Source organism: Bombus huntii, chromosome 4 (genome assembly GCF_024542735.1).
Source record: "Bombus huntii isolate Logan2020A chromosome 4, iyBomHunt1.1, whole genome shotgun sequence".
In the NCBI taxonomy this organism is placed as follows: Eukaryota; Metazoa; Arthropoda; class Insecta; order Hymenoptera; family Apidae; genus Bombus; species Bombus huntii.
In genome coordinates, this window is record NC_066241.1 from 2,535,488 (window position 1) to 2,556,373 (window position 20,886).

The 20,886-nt window shown below is 38.4% G+C and overlaps 2 protein-coding genes across 2 annotated transcripts in view; one reads left to right on the forward strand and one right to left on the reverse strand.

Moving 5' to 3' along the window:
* LOC126864577 (neurogenic locus Notch protein) overlaps positions 1–9,433 on the reverse strand; it is a 185,745-nt gene extending 176,312 nt beyond the window's left edge. Inside the window, exon 1 of the mRNA XM_050616030.1 lies at positions 9,045–9,433. Coding sequence (XP_050471987.1) covers positions 9,045–9,159 — 115 coding nt within the window. The 5' untranslated portion in view covers positions 9,160–9,433. The remainder of the gene's footprint in view (positions 1–9,044) is intronic.
* An 8,680-nt stretch (positions 9,434–18,113) lies between these two features.
* On the forward strand, positions 18,114–20,129 carry LOC126864597 (outer dynein arm-docking complex subunit 3-like). The gene is made up of 4 exons (XM_050616103.1): positions 18,114–18,976; positions 19,052–19,167; positions 19,404–19,760; positions 19,830–20,129. Exons 1-4 carry the CDS (start codon positions 18,830–18,832, stop codon positions 19,999–20,001), a joined length of 792 nt encoding a protein of 263 aa, XP_050472060.1. The 5' UTR covers positions 18,114–18,829; the 3' UTR covers positions 20,002–20,129.
* Positions 20,130–20,886: the final 757 nt, after the last annotated feature.

The window sequence follows — 20,886 nt, forward strand, 5'->3', positions numbered from 1 at the left end:
TCGAATTGTGTTATCTCCAACAATTGAACTGTAATAATTGAATCGCATTATAAAAGAAACTAAACAAACAAGTTTTACATATTTTTAGGTACAACATGGCGGACCGAACTACTCTACAAGGAAAGATTCATCAAGGATCGTGCCATTTTAAGAAGTCAACCAATCCGATTTGGAGTGAAAACGAGCATATACACTATGCTAATTGACGAGCCACGATCTTTCAGGCAATCGGAAAGAACCGCTCTAATCGACAAGTACACAAATTTGGTAAAAGTGGGCATGGACTTTTTAAAGGTCAGCCTACAAGAATTGGAGAAACTTGGACCAATCTACGAAATGTGAATATCACGAAAATCGGTTCGCACGGCAACGTTAATTTCCCTATTCGTTACTTGCAATTTTACATTTGCCAAAATCCGGTGCAAATTTGCCGAAGAATCCGAAGAGAATTTGCTACATATATACGCAGAAGTAAAAATACGCTTGTAAAAATGAAAATAATATTTTTTTAACTATACCTACGTAATAAATTACAACATTGTTGAACAATACTGTACTCCTTGATACAAAATAATCGTGGCCTACGCAAAAAAAGAATTATAGTATTTCGTAATTGAATTACGATTGAAATTTCCATACACGAAGATTGATAACGAGTTCGCAATCTTTAATTTATCGATCTTACGCTTCGAACATCTCCGCTATAAATCCTTTGTACTGTGTGTATACAGCGAAGAATGCTTTTACACGGTTCGACGCGTTAGCAAGCGGTGTTGCGATCAAACGGCGTAACGTGCTCCTATCGATGTAATTACGTGTATGATCGTTGATAGGTGAATTCAAAGGTTATCCATTTGCGCAGTCTTCGCCACGATAACAAAGAATGAAAGGAGGATTTAATAAGATAGTAAAGCGAAACACAAGACGCCAAACTAATCGAAAATCAACGATTCCATTACGACCACCTGTTAATTATTTCAAGTAAAAGAAACGCACGAGTGGCATGTTGACCAATGAGTCTCTATAAAAATAGTCATACGTATGTATGTATGTACATGTATAGACATTTTGTCGCGCACCGTCGCAGCGGGTACACAACGTTACCGAACGCAGCGACAAAGTAATAATGCCCATAACTAGATGTGCGACAATCGTGCGCGTTTACTTACTGCCACTAGAGTCATAGCTGCGAACCAAACGCAGATGCAACAATATTGCACGAAAAATTATTCCATCTATCTATCTTCCATTGCTTTGAAGCTATGGTTCCACTCATTCGCGTTCCGATATACTTATACATGTTAAATTACGTATAGACTGGTGAAACGCGCATGAAACGTAAAACACTCGCGCGACGGATTATAAAGACTTTGCGAAAACGAGGTGAAATTTTCTAGTTGTTTCGTTGAAGAGAGATTTTCTATCATCGTGTGATACGTCGTCGTAATTAGAATTTCCGTAGGATGAAGAAAGTGCTCGGAATAATATTAACGAAAACTGAACGTTAGCACCACAACTGTAAAACGATGATTATTATCATGATCACAGCGATAAAAAAAAAAAAAAATTGAACAAATTACTTCGACACGAGCATGGTAAATCCTGGGAATCCTGCAAGGACTCGTGCCGTTTGGTAGCAGGGCGTGGGAGACCGTCGACCAGCTGCTGCTGGATGTTGCTTCAAGGACCATTACACAATGGGACTGTATAGATATATGAACGTGCATGTTAAATAAGAAAGTCACGTTTTCGTGGGGTTTTTATGACTTTTATAGCTTTTATGGACGAGGAAGAAAAGAGAGGAATCGCTTTTCTTGAAAAAAAAAAAGACACACCCCTGAGTTAATTAATGCAACATTAATATCTATCCGCGAAGTTTTTTACGATTCAATAACGATCTATTAAATGGAAAGCAAGCAAAGAGAACGGATTATCGCGAGTCCATCAATCATTAATAACAAAACACAGCCAATCAACGTGAAACTGCAGGAAAGGTGACAAGCGATCAGTTAGTTGTTTGTGGAAGCGAAGGTGGTTGATAACTCGTCGCGCGGCATCCACCAATCTCGACGGTCGCGCGCACGCAAACGAATATTTATTATCGACTGCACACGCATACGCAGCACACTGATACGAGAAACGAAAAGAATAAGAATACGACTAAGCGACGGGACGCGACGTTCGGCTGCACTCACGCGAACAAGTTGGAGCCGGGTTCGTAGCGAGTGCGCTGAGATTCGATAAGAACGCCGTTTCTCACTTTCGACTAGCGGCAGGCGGGAGATTGTTGCTCGCGTTACGATTATACGTAAACCTGGAGAGAATGGTAATTTTCGGAAAATTTTCACCGCGCTACAACTTGGTCACGATGATTCGAAGCAAGGAAATAACGCATAAAACACGTTGCAATTCGGAATTACTTTATATATTATACAGTACCGAAAGAATAAAGTCGATTCGTTTTAATGGAACGTTAGCTTTGCAATCGTGGCTTTCGATTGTTCCGTCTTGCGAGCATGTAATACGAATCAACAAGCGTGTCTACGAGGAGGTTCTTCTTGCTTTCAGATACAAGGTAAGGCTCGCTGACGATGTGAAAAATGAATCAAGCCAACGTTCCACAACGTTAATTGTAACGTTGTAATACCATTTACCTACGAATCTCTTACTGCGGATAACGTAGAATATACGTGTATTCGTTGGTCGAATTGCATGGAAAACTATCGATACGCAATTGCGAATCGTACAAACGACGTTACGATTCATTTTTCGCAAAATATCCTGATCTTCGACTCGCAATAAAATAAATAAAAATAAAAGCAAGGCGCGCCGAATTTCGTCTACTTAATTCGTACGTTTTTTACGTTTTCTAAAACAAAAAATTTTATTTCAGTTCAGAATACCGAATACCGACCTAAACATTTCACAACTAGCCCTGTCTTTCGATCAATTTTCTTTAACCTTTTAAAAACTCACTGATAAATAAAATATTTCTTCGTTTCATTAGATACTATAATATTATTTGTGGGATTTATGGGATATTAAGAGATCGATGCCGATGAAATTTTACAAACTAGTAACATCAACGAAACGTGGATATCAAGATATCAAAGAAATAAAGAGACAGTTTTCCTGGTAAGTGTTGCGATGCTAGAAAAACGGCACCTACTTGAAAGTTTTTACGCGAGTTTCTGAAAATAGGAAAATTCAGCAAGTTTGTATAAACAGGTTCCCATGAACGTTCACCAGCGGAAAAGTTATTAGTCAGCCGGCGATTAGCCTCGTGTAAAGCATTCGCATTACCGTGGCGCTCATTGCCATTTATCAGGAGAAAGAGCGACAGTGTACAGTGTACACAGTACACGGTACGCTCTTATGCCCGTAGAGAAAGAGTGGAAAGAGGGAGACGGAGAAAAGGAATCGAATGATTAATAGATACGATCGCATTGACCTAACGTAGAGCGAGCCTTTCGCGTATATTCGCGATGCTGATGTCGCTCGTCTTGGGAAAAATCGGCATATCGATGCAACGCGACGAAGAAATACATAACAAGAATCACTGTCCGTGCTCGTGCCGCGGGAAATAATCGCTTTAGGCTAATTCGAATCCGCCTGCGCGAAACCATTTCCACGTGTCACTGTAAGAAAACAGCTTCGCGGTGGTCTTCTCACCACGAAAACAGTCGCTACTTTTCGCTCTCACCTTTTTTCCCGCCCCAGGTCGCAACAGTTTCGCTTGTCTATCACTGGCCGCGAAAGATTGTCGGGAACGATAGCGAATTAAAGCGTATTTCTCTTCGGAGGGAGCACGCGTTTAATACTTGTGAGAAAGTTGCAAGTAGTTGAATAACTTTTCGTTCGTCGTTAGATTGCAAAATACCGATAGCATCGTCGACGGTATTGTGTCTCTTAACGAAGGATAAGGCACAAGTATTCTGGAAAATGATTGAAATAAGACAAATCCTTTGGAAATTCTATTGTACCATAATACGTAATGTAATAATAATACGTATGAAATAATACGATTGTAGAGGTTTGTGCGTAGAGGATGGTTGGTCGGTGAGGTTTAATGGACGAGATTGCTCGTTGTTGAAACCGTCGAATATATTTAAAATGATAAATTAGTATACGGATAATGTTGGCGAAGACGCTCGTACTAACCGATTCGCTAAGACAGTGTACAAGTCGTAAAATAGGATCCGACTAATGACTCGTTAATTAGATCGCTGATAATTCGTTGATAACTGGTTGATAACTGATCGACGACTGACTGTAACTCGTTCGGCCAAAATGCTTCAAAATATCATCACGAGAACTCTTAAAATAGCGATAAATTCTTAATATCGGCAATTCTGTGAAAACTTGTATCGCGCTCGATCCAACTAGACGCTATCGAACATAGATTTCTAATCAACCGCGTACAGAGATCCTTCCTGTGCTTCCTATCCATCGAAAAATTCCTTTTCCTGTGAGTCGAGCTTCTTGGAAATCTACATACTGCCACGCAGGATAGATCCTTTGGTGCTTTATAAGGGCTCGTGGCTGTCCTGCCATTGACTGACGGCACAATCCTCGATTCTTGCACGATACCGAGCAACAGCACGGATCTCCGAACGTCCACGTAACTGGCAGAGAGAAACGGAAAGGACGGAAAGAACGGATAGACGTACGGTAGCCAAAGACCTTAATTATGCGGTTTTACGCTATGCGTCAACAACAAGGAGAAAAGGGACGATACGGAGGTTAAGACGAATGCAAATGTCCGCGTGGCGTATAGGCTAGGTCGGTGTAAGCGACGTACAGGCAGAGATCTTGCCCTTTTAGTTAACAGATGCCGCGAGATACCGACTATCTATCGTCTTTCTTCAATGTCCTGCCTCGACTTAAAGGAGAAAACGGAACGATCGGAGAACAGGAGGAAAAAGTATCCGTATCCGATATCCAGCCATTCGAAAAACACGCGTGATTCGTGCGGTCTTTGGTAGCTCGTGGAAAACCTGATTGGGCACCAATCCGGTTTCATCAACAGTGAAATCGTTAACGACAATCGCACATGCATGAATTATCGTGGATCAAACCGAACGACGACGTCCTTGCCGGGGGTAAATTAACGCGCAATTTTTGCAAGAACGAAATCAGTCAGGTTTTTATCACAGGATCGTCAAATTTCCACGTTTCTTGACGAATGTCCTTAAGTCCTAATCTAACCGAGTGAACGGTAGAAAAGACGCTTGGCGGACTTTAGTATCATCGTACACGCGTATCTCAAGTTGCATGTGTGCATATGTGCACGTGTGCACGGAAGGCTCGTGTGGCCCCTGAATCGATGAAAGGGAACGAGGAACCGGTTGCAGGTCGATCGCACGTCGCATTCTAAGCCGTGCCTGATTTCGGCTATCTCTAGTAACTATTCTATATACGATATAGAAGAGCCGAATACCGACATTGAAAATCTTAATCGCAACGACTGTCGAAAATTTTAAAGGATCTTACGACTTGCAGCCACGTTATATGTATAGTACGCTACAAGTACATAATTAGAATTGTCTTCTTTTATCAGAATTCTGTATTCTGTATTCTGTATTCTGACAACGAGCGAAATGACAAGAACGCTACGTGATATTTTATATTATTGCGTAGCACTAACGATTTTAATGCGAGATGCTCTTCTACAGATAGAAAACACCTATACATCATGCTTAAGTAAATAAAGAGATATCAATTATATTTCGAAATAATAAATATTGCGTTAGTATAATTTGAATATAATCTATAAATATAATTTAAATGATAGAGACGTTTCAAACGACAACAATTAGAAAATAAAATATAATAGGCAATGAAAGCATATGATAGCAATTTTTACCTTAACAAATGGATAATATTTTCCTGAGCCAAGTTCCCCAGACTCGACAAACAAAGTCAAGAAAGCTATTTACTAGAGTGATTTATTAACTTACCTAATATGATTATATTTTTGATAATTATTTCATTAGTGTCATAATTCAAACCCCTACCGATGAACATTTTCAAATTATTATTTATTTCATTGAACAAGCTCTTATTTAGGAGAATTTATGTTATCGTATAATGTACGATGTATAATATTATACATCATCGGTGCAGAACGTGACAGAACAATTGGGACATGTTTCTAATTTTCTACACACCGAATATAAAATATAATATTAACACAATCTCCGTTTTACTTGATTCGAAAACATTCTATATTATAAACTATTCGTTCGTTTGAATTGAATTTTTAAGAAGGAGCAAAATGTTAACCTATCAATTGCGAGTTAGGCTCGCGAAAGTGAATTGGCGCAGGGACGACGCGCGCATGGTTTTGTGTGAAAGCACGTCAAGTCCGGGGCGAATCGTTTCCTAAGGAGAGAGAGAAGAGAAAGCCTGAGAACATAAGAACGGCGGGGATAGTCTGCAGAACTGCCGCCATGCCGCATTCAGAATATCTCAACGCCAAGTAACAGACTCGAGGCGAGGTCCTCGGTACGCTCTCGGAAGCGACTGCCAACTTGTCTCGATCGGAGAACGTTCCAGAACGTAATCCCGTGATATCAAATCCTTTATTATTCTCTCTTTTTTCTTTTTTATCCGATAGATGCAACGTCTCGAATAAAAATCGCGGTTATCAAATCAAGGTTAAAATTTCGAAAAATCGATTCGCGTTAATTCGTATCGATTATCTCCGACAATTGCTAGCATAATAACTAATTGTAAGATTAACAGCGGAAAAGAAATGTGAAATATGTATTCAATCAAAATAACGTATTTTAATGCAAAATGATACCGAAGAATTCACCTTTGTGTATAGAGGTTAAGGAAGGAATATAAAATGGAATTTGTTATGCAACAGTGTCGAATGATCGGAGTTTGCATTTGTCTGCGTGTCGCTACTATTCGGTTTTACCAACTTTCTTTGGTCGATTGCCCTGTACCGACCGCACGTTCTTCCCGCCTAAGTATGTACTGTACTAAGGCCTAAGACAGTCTTACGTCATCGCCTACACAGATTTACGCGGTACAGAAAAGTGAAAATGAAAATTCACTATGAGGAACGTCCGAAAGATCTTAAACTACTCTGCATTGTTTACATTTTATTCTAGATACGAGTATTATTATTAATTTTATTGCATTTTTATGCGAATTATATTAACTTGAAACTCGATAAAATCTTACATTGCAAAATCCGATATCGTCCTTCTTAGCCACATAAGCTACAAGTTTCTTATCAACGTATCATATATATAATCAACATATATAACTTGTACTCTTCTTACTCAATTGTATTATTCAATTATTCAAATATTAAATACGCATGATTACATTTAACGCTAATGTTAAACTAATAGTGTTATTTACATTTATTAGTATTGTTATTTGTATCGTAATATGTATCTATATTACGTTAGATCCAACGAGAATGTACATACATACTTCGCGAAAAATGATTTACTTTCTCATTTGTGGGTGCCTAACTTACAAAATATACGTATGTTTCTGTATATATATACAGTGATGTAAACAAATTTTCGCAATTTCTCGTCGTGTCACGATAAATAAGGAAATATGTATATATATGTACTAAGTACTTTTATTGTTTGTTGCTGTATATTACTTTTTACTTCCACCGTATCGTAGAGGATCAGCCTGTTTGAAAAATCAAATAGAACTGACAACGAGCTACCCGCCAATATGGCATCGTTTCCAATATGGCGTCGAGTCCAATATGGAATTTGCCAATACTGTTTTTCACTTTGTTAACTACGAACAACTGCCGCAATATTTATTTAATCGAGTCTTTAAGGAATAGAGTCCTTTCTGTGCTCAGATATATTTAATATACTTAATAATTAATTGAATTCTACATGAGAAGGCCCTCTATATACCTACATGTTTTTTATTCCTTTATTTGTTGTAACATAATGAGAAGTTGCGACAACTTTTTTCATACCACTGTACATACATATAGGAAATTTAGATATAATATATATATGCAAAATATATATATATATATACGAAATGCACATATACGTATACAAGATCTCTGCTTACGTTCCATTGCTTTGGTACTTGGATTTATAAAAATATCAACTAGCGGTATAGCGGAATTAGCGGTATAAAAATAAGACGATAACAAGCAAAAGTTTTTAGGCCAAAAATTGTCGTATATAAGGGAAAATGAAAACTGTCGTTTGCAAGAAAAGAATGAAAAGAAACGGGAACGCGATACATCGGATGTTTACGCGCACACAAGGGAAGGAAGACTCGTTTCCTGGAAAGCGGGGTTGGGCACCTGTCCCTCAGGGACTAGCAACTTTAAAGTACACTCTTATCGGTGGTATGGAAATTGAGCACCACTGTGACAGTAACATAACCACTAACCACGTGTATTCGAGCAAGCTAACATACACATATACATACGTGAAGAATATATAAAGTACTGAAATAAGTTTCTTTTTAGATAGCAATAAATAAGAAAATAATTCAATTTTCACATGTACATAGAATGAGAATTTTAATCTCATGGGTAAAAATAATAGTATTAGTATGTTTTTTTTTAACGCTAGTATCCTGCATGCGCGTATAAAAGACAAAAACAAAATGAAAAGGAAGAAATTATTGACAAATATTCGTTTGGAGAAATAAAGAGGCGTTGAGCAGCAAGAGAGAAGGGAGAGTACTACAACCACTGACACGGTCAATATTTTTGAGACAGGTAGTAATTGAAAGCAAGCACGGCAATGTCCGACATCGCTTCGGAATACTAATTATACGAACGAAATCGTTCGTTAATCTTTCAACGGTTTGACCTCGTTGATCAAACGTTTTATAACACGTTTCACGGAGGAAACGTTTGAAAAATATGCCGAATGTCAGTTAAGAGCAAGCGTCTAACGCGCCGGCGCTCGGCGTTGTTTCGTGACCTGTTGCCTAGCAGCGACATGTGGGGAACAATGACTTCAAACCGACTCCTGACCGAAGTGCGCGTAATGTCCTCGAATAAAATGTGATATTACACTTACCGGACACCGCAGGAAAGAAAACAAGGATGAGCAGAGGCAGAAGAAAACACGCCATCGATGCGTAATCCAATTTTCGCTGTGGCAACATGATGCCGTGAATTTTATCCACACACATCGAGTAGACACACACTCATCGGGACCCGGGCGCACACACTAGAAACAACCAACACTTCGGTGCACTTCAGTATAAAATCCGCGTACCGTCACTTGACCACGCACATCGTCCGAAATCTATGTCACCTCCGATACGTCCAACAAAAATGTGTACACGTTCACGCGAGGCAATACGAGAAAAAAGCATGCGGCAACCATATACGAACACGACCGCGTCCGAAACACTTCTGGGATCCCTATTGTTCGCTTAACGCGCTGAAAGTAGTTCCTCAATGCGCGCGCACCTGCCTTCTACAGCTGTATCACTCCGCCACCATAGGATGGCTGACCACATGAGCCAATAAAGATGCAGCTCGAACGGAATGAGGCCGTAGCGCGCATTTATTACACTTTAGCTACACGATAACTTATTCGATATTCGATTCAACTTTTTCATGCTACGATCAAAAATAGGACGTGAAATAATTTTTACTAATATCGCAATGTCGCTCGATATTATGATCGATATACGGGCAACACTGAAAATTAAATTTCATTTGATATATAATAATGGTTTTATTTCATACGTTATTGTTAAAAATGCTTTGAAATATGCTTGGTTATACATTTTTACAAACGTAAAAGTATCATCTATTTAAACAAGATTTCAATCGATTATTTCCATCTCATATATATCTGGAGCTAGTGAGTCGTATCTTTTGTCCCTAATATAATATAGGTATTCTTAATCAATTGTCTTTGTTACGGTAGATGATAGGTATGATATAGTACTTGTAATTAATTCCATCTTTTCGCTGCACCACTCTGCGTGTGAACGAGCAGTCTAACGACGGCGATTTAATTGTTTCGTTATCAAGGTTGTTAATTAAAGCATCCGCACGTGTAATAACGAGGTAACCATTAAGCTGCTTTCTTGTTACTTTGTTTCTTTCTTTTTTTTCAAATTACCATTGGACGTGTTTTACTCATTGTCAGTTTCACGAATTCGAGTCGCAAATGTGAATCGAATTCCTGATTCTCGACCGGATTGAAATCTAACACCGTGGCGCGTGATGCTTCTCTAGAATTCAGGCGGCAAACGGAACGCAACGAACGTGGTCAGTTATAAAGTACCAAGACGCCGCGCCGCGCCGCGCCGCGCCGCGCCGATGTGTATGAAGCCCCGTCAAGTACTGGCCAAGCATGTCTGATCATTAATTAACCTTCCAGCGGTTGATTGCGTGTAACGCGAATTTCATCGGCAGCGTAGCAGTGGTCGCGCCAAACGCGGCTGCTGCCTTAACGAATACAAATGCGGAATTATAATTATAATTCGGTGCCCTCTCTTTAAGTCCATTCAACGGACCAAGATTTACGAATTGCTTTCCCCTTTGTGTTCCCGAAGGCACGCAAGATACACGCACGAAACTGTAAATACGACGGTCGTTAGTTTTTATTAATGGGACGATTAACACCATCATCGAACCACCAACATCCTCGAGCGATGTATCGTCGCGTAAGATGAAGAGCAACAGGGTAACAGTATTTTCGTTTGCTCGCATATTATTATGACCGCATATTGTATTAACTGTTGATGCTTTGATTAAAAGACCCTTGGTTTGTGCATATTTTATGTTTCCTTGTTAAATTAAAATAAAACGATTCAAAATAAAAAATAATGTAATTTATTATTTCTCGTCTTTTATTCTTGTGAACAGTAGCGTTTCATCGCTTTCTTCTTTGATATACAGTAACAACCATAACGCTTTATCTACTCGTTGGATTTTGATTTCTTTCTCACGGTTTGAAATATAGTTAAGTATTTCGTTAAGAATTAAATTCTTAAGACATTTTAAATAAATAATACAAAGACTAACAATAAGACTAGAACTATTATACTTTCATTCATGCTATTCTTTCATGATGTATTCTCATCAATCAAATCTTAAGAGATTTTTAACTTTTAAACGCTAGTATATATGTAAAGATAAAATAGTAGAATTTATTGTACAGAGATTAAAGATCGATATAACACTGACGATAAGTTAGTAATATCCCTAATTAAGCATGTTTTTTGTAACGATATTAACGAAAACATATTCATTAAAAGATTAAAAATTGATATATTAGGTAACTGTTTATAAATTACACGTTTACGCTTTACGCTTTACGCATTACGCTTTACGCTTTATGCTCTGCGCTTTATGCTCTGCGCTTTACGCTCTGCGCTTTACGCTCTGCGCTTTACGCTCTGCGCTCCACGGTTTACGCGTGACACCTAGAGCAAACAGTTGTACGTAATGTCGTTACCAGGACAACGCCAAGTATCCAGTCGATAAACTGGATTACTTGGCAAGTTTCTGTGTGAAATCATGTCTGACCCGTTAGCGCCCACTATAGAAGACAAACTAAACGATTTGAATAAAAAAATCACCGAGATCAAGAAAAAGATCCAACTATCAGGTAAATTTACGTAGATAAACGATATTGTGGAAAATAGTAACGTTACGGTCTGTTTGCTTAATCTGGTCTAATATTCACATATTTGCTACGACGTTTGTAACGTCGTTCGTATAACGTCGTTTGAGAAAAGAAAACAATTCGCTGGCGTTTATTTCCCAAGCAAGTTGCCGATTGCATACAGAGATACATAAGAACACGTTTAACCGGAAAGACTACAAGTTCAAAAAAAAAAAAAAAAAAAAAAAAAAACGTTCGTGTCACATAAGTGGCTTCTTCAAGAAGAAAAAAGAACATTTCTACTGGCATATCGATATATACTAGCTATCAAAATGCTAATTACAAAGTGAATATTCCAGCGAGCGTTTCTATTAAACGTAAACTAGCAAATATCGGTTCGGTTCGCGAACTCGCCAACTCGAGCATTTGTATAAAATATTATTTCCCATCTTACGGCATCTATCCAACGACTTTTTCGTTGAAACATTTTTTATTTTACCGTCGTATTTTGTTTTCATATGTCGGATTAAGGTCGGATTAAGGTCGGAATTTTGGGCGTTCGATGAACCTTCACTCAACTCAAATTTACCATCGCGGATATAGCTGATGTTTATTGGTACAAATGTGGGTACTACAAGAGGCTATGAGTAACAGCGGCGATAGGATGGTCGTGTTAAGGAAATTCGAGGATTTGGGAATACAAATTATTTACTATATTTCCCACACAACAGTTATACATCTATATTACTCTCTGAAAAACGTCTTGCACGCACGCTGGTCGCCAACCGACTATCCTAGATCCTTCTAACATCTGGCAACAGTCTTTTGTCTCCACTAAGACCTTGACGACCTCTAACCCTTACACACACACTCTCATGTACAGTGTAAATGTATCACTTCCCTAACACGCCTCCTTACATTTATACTGTACACTTAATTTTATTTACATACTTGTCGAATTAACAAAATATTTAACATTTATCGCTTTATTTACATTTCTCTTATTTTACATTCATCCATGATCTAAACCTTTCAAATTTCTCTCTACACAGTGCCTTCGTAAAAATATCCGCAGTGTTTTCTTCTGTACTTACTTTTATTATGTTTATCTTATTTTCCTTTACGTACTCGTGAACGTAGTGGTAATGAACTTCGATGTGTTTAGAATTTTTTGTAAAAGTTCCGTATTTTGCTATACTCATTACTCCAGAGTTATCCTCATAGATTTTTACAGGGTTATCGTCTACATTTACATCGAAGATTTTCATTAGTTCTCTGATAGTCATTACTTCGCTCACCGCTTCCGATAGAGCAACATACTCTGCATACGTCGAGGCTTTTGTCACACACCTTTGTTTCTTAGACTTCCATCCAATTACATTTCCATACAATCTAATTACATACCCAGAAGTCGATTTCCTATCTATATGATCTCCTGCCCAATCAGCGTCCACATAACAATCTATCGTTTCGCACTTTTCATTTCTTTTATAATGTAGCCCTAAATCTCTAGTCCGGTACAAATATTTCAATATTCGCAAGGCATATTTAAAATGTGTCTCGTTACAACAATCTTGAAATCTACTCAGATAATTCACACTATAACTTATATCGGGTCTGGTATTTACACTAATATACAGCAATGCGCCAATTAAATTCTTGTATCCAATGTCCTCTCTATTTATCTCAGCTTTTTCAATTTTTAAGTTGGTCTCCATAGGTGTACAGTACAATTTGCTATTATGTAATTTATATTTGTTTGCTAATGATTCTATGTATTTCTTTTGGCTTAATCTCATTTCATTTTTTTAAATAATCATACTCTATATTTATTCCAAGATATTCTTTTACTTCACCTAAATCTTTCATTTCAAATTTATCAGTTAATAATTTTTTTTACACTTTGTATCTTCCCTTTGTTTTTACTACAAATCAACAAATCGTCTGCGTATATTAACAAATAAACAACATTTTCTCCCTCTCCATAAGTATATAGGCACAGCTCTATATTGTTCTTTTTAAAACCTAATCTCGTCACATACTTATCAAAACACTCATACCAGTCCCTCGGACTTTCTTTTAACCCATAAAGCGCTTTCGATAATTTACAAACTCTATTCGTTCCGTCCGCATATCCCTTTGGTTGATTTACATATACCTCCGAGCTTACTTCACCATTTAAAAAGGCAGTTTCTACATCCATTTGCTCAATTATTAATCCATTTTGACAACAATATGATAGCAATATCTTAAAGGTCTGATTACTCGCCACTGGAGAATATATGTCATCGGCTACGTTTCTTTGTTGAAATCCCCTTACCACTAATCTAGCCTTATACCTGTCCTCTGATTTTTTCGTGTAAACCCATTTTACATCTAATACTTCTTTGCCTTTTACCCTTTCTACCAATTTCCAAGTTTTATTCTTATAGAGACATTCTATTTCCTTATCCATAGCCTGTTTCCAAACTTCATTATTTTCGCAACAAATCGCCTCCTCAAATGTACGAGGGATATCTACTTTACAATAATTTGCATGCATCTCGTAAATATTTTCCTTTTCTGGATACCTTACTGGAGTTTTCTTAATACATGTAGATCTCCTAGGAGTGTTTGAGCTTTCAATACTACTATTATTTTCATCTTTCCTACCTTCTAACTCTTCCTTATCCATACCAACCAATGAATAGTTATCTTCGCTATCATTTCTATCTGCCTCTAATGAATTTTCCTCAAAACCGATACATTTAGTGTCTGTCTCTATGACCTCTACATGTCTAGCTATTGTTATTTTCCCACCTAATAAGACTCTGTATCCTACTTCACTATATCCTAATAGAATTCCCATATCTGCCTTCTTGTCCCATTTGGAAACTCTTTTTTGTTCTGGCCTTCTTACAAAAACTTTACTTCCATATAGATGTAGATTTTTAACACTTGGTTTTTTCCCGAAGAATATTTCAAAAGGTGTCTTTCTTTCTATAGTATTCGCTAATATTCGATTTTTCAAGTATGCCGCTGTACAAACTATTTCCGGCCAGTACCTTTTATGTACTTTCGCTTCCGCTAACAAGCAACGCGCCATGTCCATCACTGTTCTTGAGTTTCCATGCTCGCCCGTGCCGGTTGTTGATTGACGATGAAAGTTTCCACGTCCTCTGCTCGTATTGCCTTTGTTCCCTCTTCCTCTGTTTCGACCACGTGTTGGCCCATGCCAATAGCCGTTACTGCTTCCCGCTTGGACGCCATTTTGACACTCTCTCGCAAAGTGTCCTAATCTTCCACATCTGAAGCATCCTTCCTTTTTTGCAGAAAAGGCGTTGGTTTGCCTTTCTCCTCGATTGGATTTATTTTTCTTCTCTGCTATCTCTATTTTATTTTTTTACATACGCTACCGTTTGATCCTCTTCTTTCAATGCGTCTATTATGTCCGCTATGTAGCTGTATTCTTCGGGTAACGTATTCAGCATGTAATTCAGCTTTTCCCTCTCACTTACTTGTGCGCCCGCACTTTTTAATTCATTGATTAATTTCTCAAAATCGTTAAAGAATGATGCTGAATCACTGTAGTTCTCCAGTCTTATGTTTTCCAATCTCCTTCTGCATACGATCTGCAGTGCCGTCGACTCTTTCAAGTACATTTCATCGAACCTTTTTATTATATCATACGCCGTTTTTCCTTCCCTAACATACTCCAATTGTCTGTTCGATATTGCACTATAAATTATATTAATCGCCTTCAAATCCTTTTTGTCCCAGTCTTCATCGTCTCTTTCGTTCTTCATTCTAGTTGTAACAACCTCGCATTCCTTATATTTGAGAAACATCGTGATTCTTTGCTTCCACATTCCATAATCCTCACCATCGAATATAGGTATCATGATTTCCGATCTCTCCATTTTAATTGATTCTTCTTTTTCTTCTTTTCTTACTCAAGCGTTCCTACGTGCTCGAAGTATATTTTTTCCTCTGAAAGTTTTTTTTTCTTTACTGAAAACTCACTCGCAAGATCGTAACCACGCACTAAATATCTTGCAAAACTAGTAACCACGCTCTGCTACCATGTTAACGAAATTCGAGGATTTGGGAATACAAATTATTTACTATATTTCCCACACAACAGTTATACATCTATATTACTCTCTGAAGAACGTCTTGCACGCACGCTGGTCGCCAACCGACTATCCTAGATCCTTCTAACATCTGGCAACAGTCTTTTGTCTCCACTAAGACCTTGACGCCCTCTAACCCTTACACACACACTCTCATGTACAGTGTAAATGTATCACTTCCCTAACAGGTCGAGATGTTGGTGACAACGAATTCAGGTTCGATAACGAATCCACGGTCCACGGGATGACGAGTGCAAACGTAATACACGATTCGGATAACTCTCTCGATACCTCAATCAGCAATTCTCCCAACGACTAATTAACTAACTAACTAACTAACTCGTAATCCAAATGAAACTGACCTTATATAGTCCTTATCCCACCCCTTGGGTCAATCTCTGTTTTTGAGGAGAGCTGCACGACTATTTCCTACTTCCGTTATTACACGTCCCTCCCGTGACCGTGGGTACGTTCGGTGACCCATTATGTCACCTCGAGCCCAAACCCATCGTCAATTGTTCCCGCGCAACTATTTCTTCGTTTATTATCGTCGTTGTCGTAAACGTTTTCCGAACATTCCAAAGAAAGGTCCCGATGTCCTTTCATCTTCGACATATATATTAAAGTTAAACTTTTTTTTTTTATTTATTAAAATTTACAATCAATTCTCGTATTGAGAATTTTCAGTAATTTTTTCTGGCGTGGCGCAGTGACATGGCTAATTATTTATATGTCGGAGAAGCGTCAGGAATAGGGTTGTGGACGTTTGCTAGATCTTCATTGGAATTGGCCATCGCTGTGTTATAACGAAGATACGGCCTGATACTACGAGTATGGACACTACCGATTCGACGATCAACAGCGGCGATTAGGCACTCGCGATACTAGTGATAATGGTCTTAGGTTCGATAACGAATCCACGGTCAACGGGAGGATAGATATACTTGCTCCAACTCAAACGTGTACTGATCGTAAGGCGCTATTCCCTTCCTCGAACGACGCCACCGAGGAAAACTATGGTGGAATGTGTCTATGTGCACGAGATCCTCGGACAGACGTCGCTGTTGATTGATCGATTTGGGACAAAAGCTGCCTGTCCGTTTGTACAAATCTTAATTACCGGAAAACCCAGGTTTTATAGCGGGTCCTCGGGCTTACTGGACTTGTGCTGTGTACGTGCCTCACCATCAGGTATTCATTGTCCGAATTGTCTCTATTGGTATTTCTTTCTATTGGTATTTCTTTTAATGAGGGTCATACTATAACTCCACACCTTTGTTAGGCGAAGCGCCCGTCCCGTTGACCGCGGCTACGTTCGGCTACTGAGGGTCGCCTTGAGCCCAAGTTTATTATCACAAATCGCAAACAAATACAATTGGGCCGAATGGCGGCAAATTGTTTAATTACGGCTGTAAGCTTTAATTACAATTTTACGGATTTTCCCGAAGTTCCAGAGAGAAGGCTCCGGTGTCCTTTCATCTCCGACATATATATTGCAAAAAAGATCGTATGCGGAAAATGCACAAACAACATTCGGTATATTTGCAAAAAATGTGCTCAATAGATATGATTACCGTGTACCGTTAATGTTATTGTTACTTTTTTTAGTGATAATTTAAAAAAAGACTTTTTATTTATTAATAATTTATTTAAATGCGAAGCCTAATATCGTTCCTTTCAGACTTAATTTGAATAAATCGATTTTTTTAGAGAAAAATGCGTATTTTCGTTCACCCGTCAATTTGACGGGTCCCGTAGAGATAGGTATACTACATACAGATTTCAAAAATTAGAAAGCCTAGAAAAAAATAATTTTGTGTATAAATTCTTTAAATGAAATGATTAATTTACGATGCAAAATGGTTAAAATTGGTGCTATGGTTTTTGAGATATTTCATTACCTGAATGACCAATAATCCTAAGGAGTTTCTCGACTTGAAAGATATTTTGTGGCAATGTGGCAATTAAGAGCCCTGTTAAGGGTCTTGTTAATGGCCTTGTTAAGGGTCTTGACGGTAAAGTAAAAGTGCTAAATTTTATGACAATTGCTTAGGCTTATCGAGGGAATCGAGGGATGGATTTTGGTATATGGTAAGGTGACGGAACGTAACAGTATAAGTAGGTGAAGTAAATCGTTCAATGGTACTGTAGCTAAGGTGAATAGGTTGTACCATGAAAGAAACGATTATCCTACGATCGTACGTTCTTAGCAGTCATTTAGAAGGACGGTATATAACTTGATATTTTCCTTAAACAAGTTGGGTCTCTTGTTCTTTGAGTTATAAACGTTTACCTTGGATGAACATTTTATGGCTAGATATTCGTGAGAAATATCTAATATCTCGTCGAACGAAGTTGATTTGTCATTTCGACGCGACACGATATTCCTTAGCTGTAGATATAGGTACGCAAAGCCGATATAAAAAATCGTTAGTAAGTGTTAATAACCAAGTATGTGTCTTATGTTGGCAGAGGGACAAAGAAAAGCGACTTTCGAAGAATACGAAGCTAAGAAGCACGAGTACGCGGAGAAAATCGCAACTCTCAAGCGAAGCGTCAAAGAACTCTACGTAGAATATGCAAACATACGGAACGTAATTATGGAATGCGACGATTAAAAAAACACTGATTAAGTAAATCGTTATACATGTGTGTGTGTGTGTGTGTGTGTGTGTTATTTCAGAACGAGGGGAAATCAGAGGGCAAAGTAAGCCGCAAATCTTTGGCTTGTGAGAAAAAACGCAATTTAGATGAGACAATTACTAAAATGCAAGAGGACAATATACGCTTAAGAAAGAAGCACGATCTAATTAAGTACGAACGTAAGAAGGTGAGCAACGCGATATCAATCTCTTAAAGATTAGACTGGCGCGAATGTATCTTATATCCATAGAAGCGTAAATATTCCTTAGCGACAGCAGAGACTGCACTCGTTGCTGGATGAATATAGTAAATTAACGAGCAATAAGATGCAGAAGATATTTAAGGAGAAGATGGAGAATCCGTTGCGAAACGTGAGTTGGAACAATACAGATAAACATCGTCAGAGCATCCGTTAGAGTTACGTTTATATGATGACAGAAAATTGTTAAACTGGAAGTACGTTTGGAGCATATCAGGATGATGCAAATCAAAGCGAACATAGCACGAATGAAATATCGGTCGATGTGCTCCGATCTGAAACAGAAATCTGTGCTTTATGCGTCTTCGTTGAAAAGTCTGGAAGATGAAATAAAGGAGCAAGAGAATGAAACGAAACGTCTGGAGGCAAGGCGTCGTTTTAATTGTATCGAGATAATTCCTTTCTTTCGTAAGACATAATATTACATTATCTATGCACAGAAAGCGAAAGAAGAAGCTATTACGTTAAAGGATAATATGCAGGAAACATTGATAAAAGAAGAAATCGAGGTTACAAATTGTAGCAAAGAGCGTCATGCTGTTCTTGAAGAATACAGGTACGATCGATGAAAGTTGAGGTAAATCCGTGTAAAATCTGGTGAACAATGATGAAAAATATTCTAGAGTAGAGTGCGAAGGCCGCTTATTCGTGCGCTAAAGTATCTTATTCGGACGCAATTCTTAGATTTAATCGGCATTTAATCGGCATTTAATCGGCATTTAATCGGCATTTAATCGGCATTTAATCGGCATTTAATCGGCAGTAAATTAAAGGAAAATGTATTACGACCAGGCAACGCGTGTTAGAGCGAAAAACGGAACTCGAGCGTTTGGAAAAGATGATATTCCATTCGCGTCCGCGAGATGATTTTGACACACGTGGAGAAAGCCATGTACAGCATGCGGAGGACATTACCAAGGACGAGGTGACACGACTCGAAGAGACGTTCGCCAAGCTGCGCAGTGCCACCGGAGTGTCCAGATCCGAAGACGTTGTGAACCGGTTTCTGGGTCAGCGAGCGACTAAGGATAATCTGCAGAAAATGCGGCTGGCCACGGAGCAAGAGAAAATGGCTTTAGAAAAGCAGAGACTGCAGCTTATCGACGAAATGGAAATGAGAAAGTTCTCTGAAACGAAGGACGCGGAACAGTGAGTTTCCACCTGTTTCTATATATTCGTCAAGGATATTGTGTATTGTACAGACACCGTGTATGTCAGAAATGCGGAAGAAACGGAGAAACTGAACCGTCGCATCGACCAACAGCGATCGCGCCGATTAAAAGCAGACGCGAGAAGGCAGAAGATGGAAGATCTATTGCAAGCAATTACCATGACATTGCGGAACGTGTGCGACAAATTTCGAGTGAGTAATTACAGCATCCTCTCGTAATATTTCACTATTTAACGAAACACCATGTTGTCTAATCTTTTGGTAAGAAAAGCTTTATCGATATAGAATTGAATTTCTGGAAATGTTCATTTCGCAACAGAGATGTTGCAAGTTTTTCATACTGCGAATCGTATAAATTAACGTGAGAAAATTCTGATGGCACTGTTTCAAGCCGCCAATAATTATCAATAATTATCCTATACTTGAAAGATTTTCAATTAACGTATATTCGTTCGTGAAACAAAGAAATATGTCGATGAATTGACAGGCCGACAAAATGAAATCTCCTGTAAGCGGCTATGTGGTGTTAAAATGGTCGATGGAAATACCATGTAAATCCCTAATTAAATTAGTAAAAGCAGATTGAATGGTGGTCACAGGAATGGAGCCGCTTCGAGTTTTCATAGCCATTATATTGTCTCTGAAGATTTAGCACCGCCAACCTGCGAGTCGTTGACCAATCAACTTCCTTGAACGATCCCCGTCTGCAATTCTCACCTTAAGAAGCTGCTGTCCCACCGCGTTAACACCTTCGAACCTGATCGAAAGTAAACACTTCGGTAGCACGTCGAACCACGAGAAAACCAATTATTGATTCAATCGATCTCGCTAGTACGTGCTGCCCTTAGTCGTTAACTCGTCCTACGATCTTCTTTCGGTCCTCTTACTAGCTGTAGCTGTACAAATATCCAGGACAAAGAAGAAACATCTTCTCTTAGAAACCAACCTAACCCCAATATCACCATCATCCAATAACGATCGTTTCTTCCAGAATTATAATATTTTTTCTTTAAACGATATTTCACAGGATAAAATCTGCTTTATCGCAGGAAAACCTATTGTACTATTGTACTAGTACTAATCGAGTACTGATATAATATAATA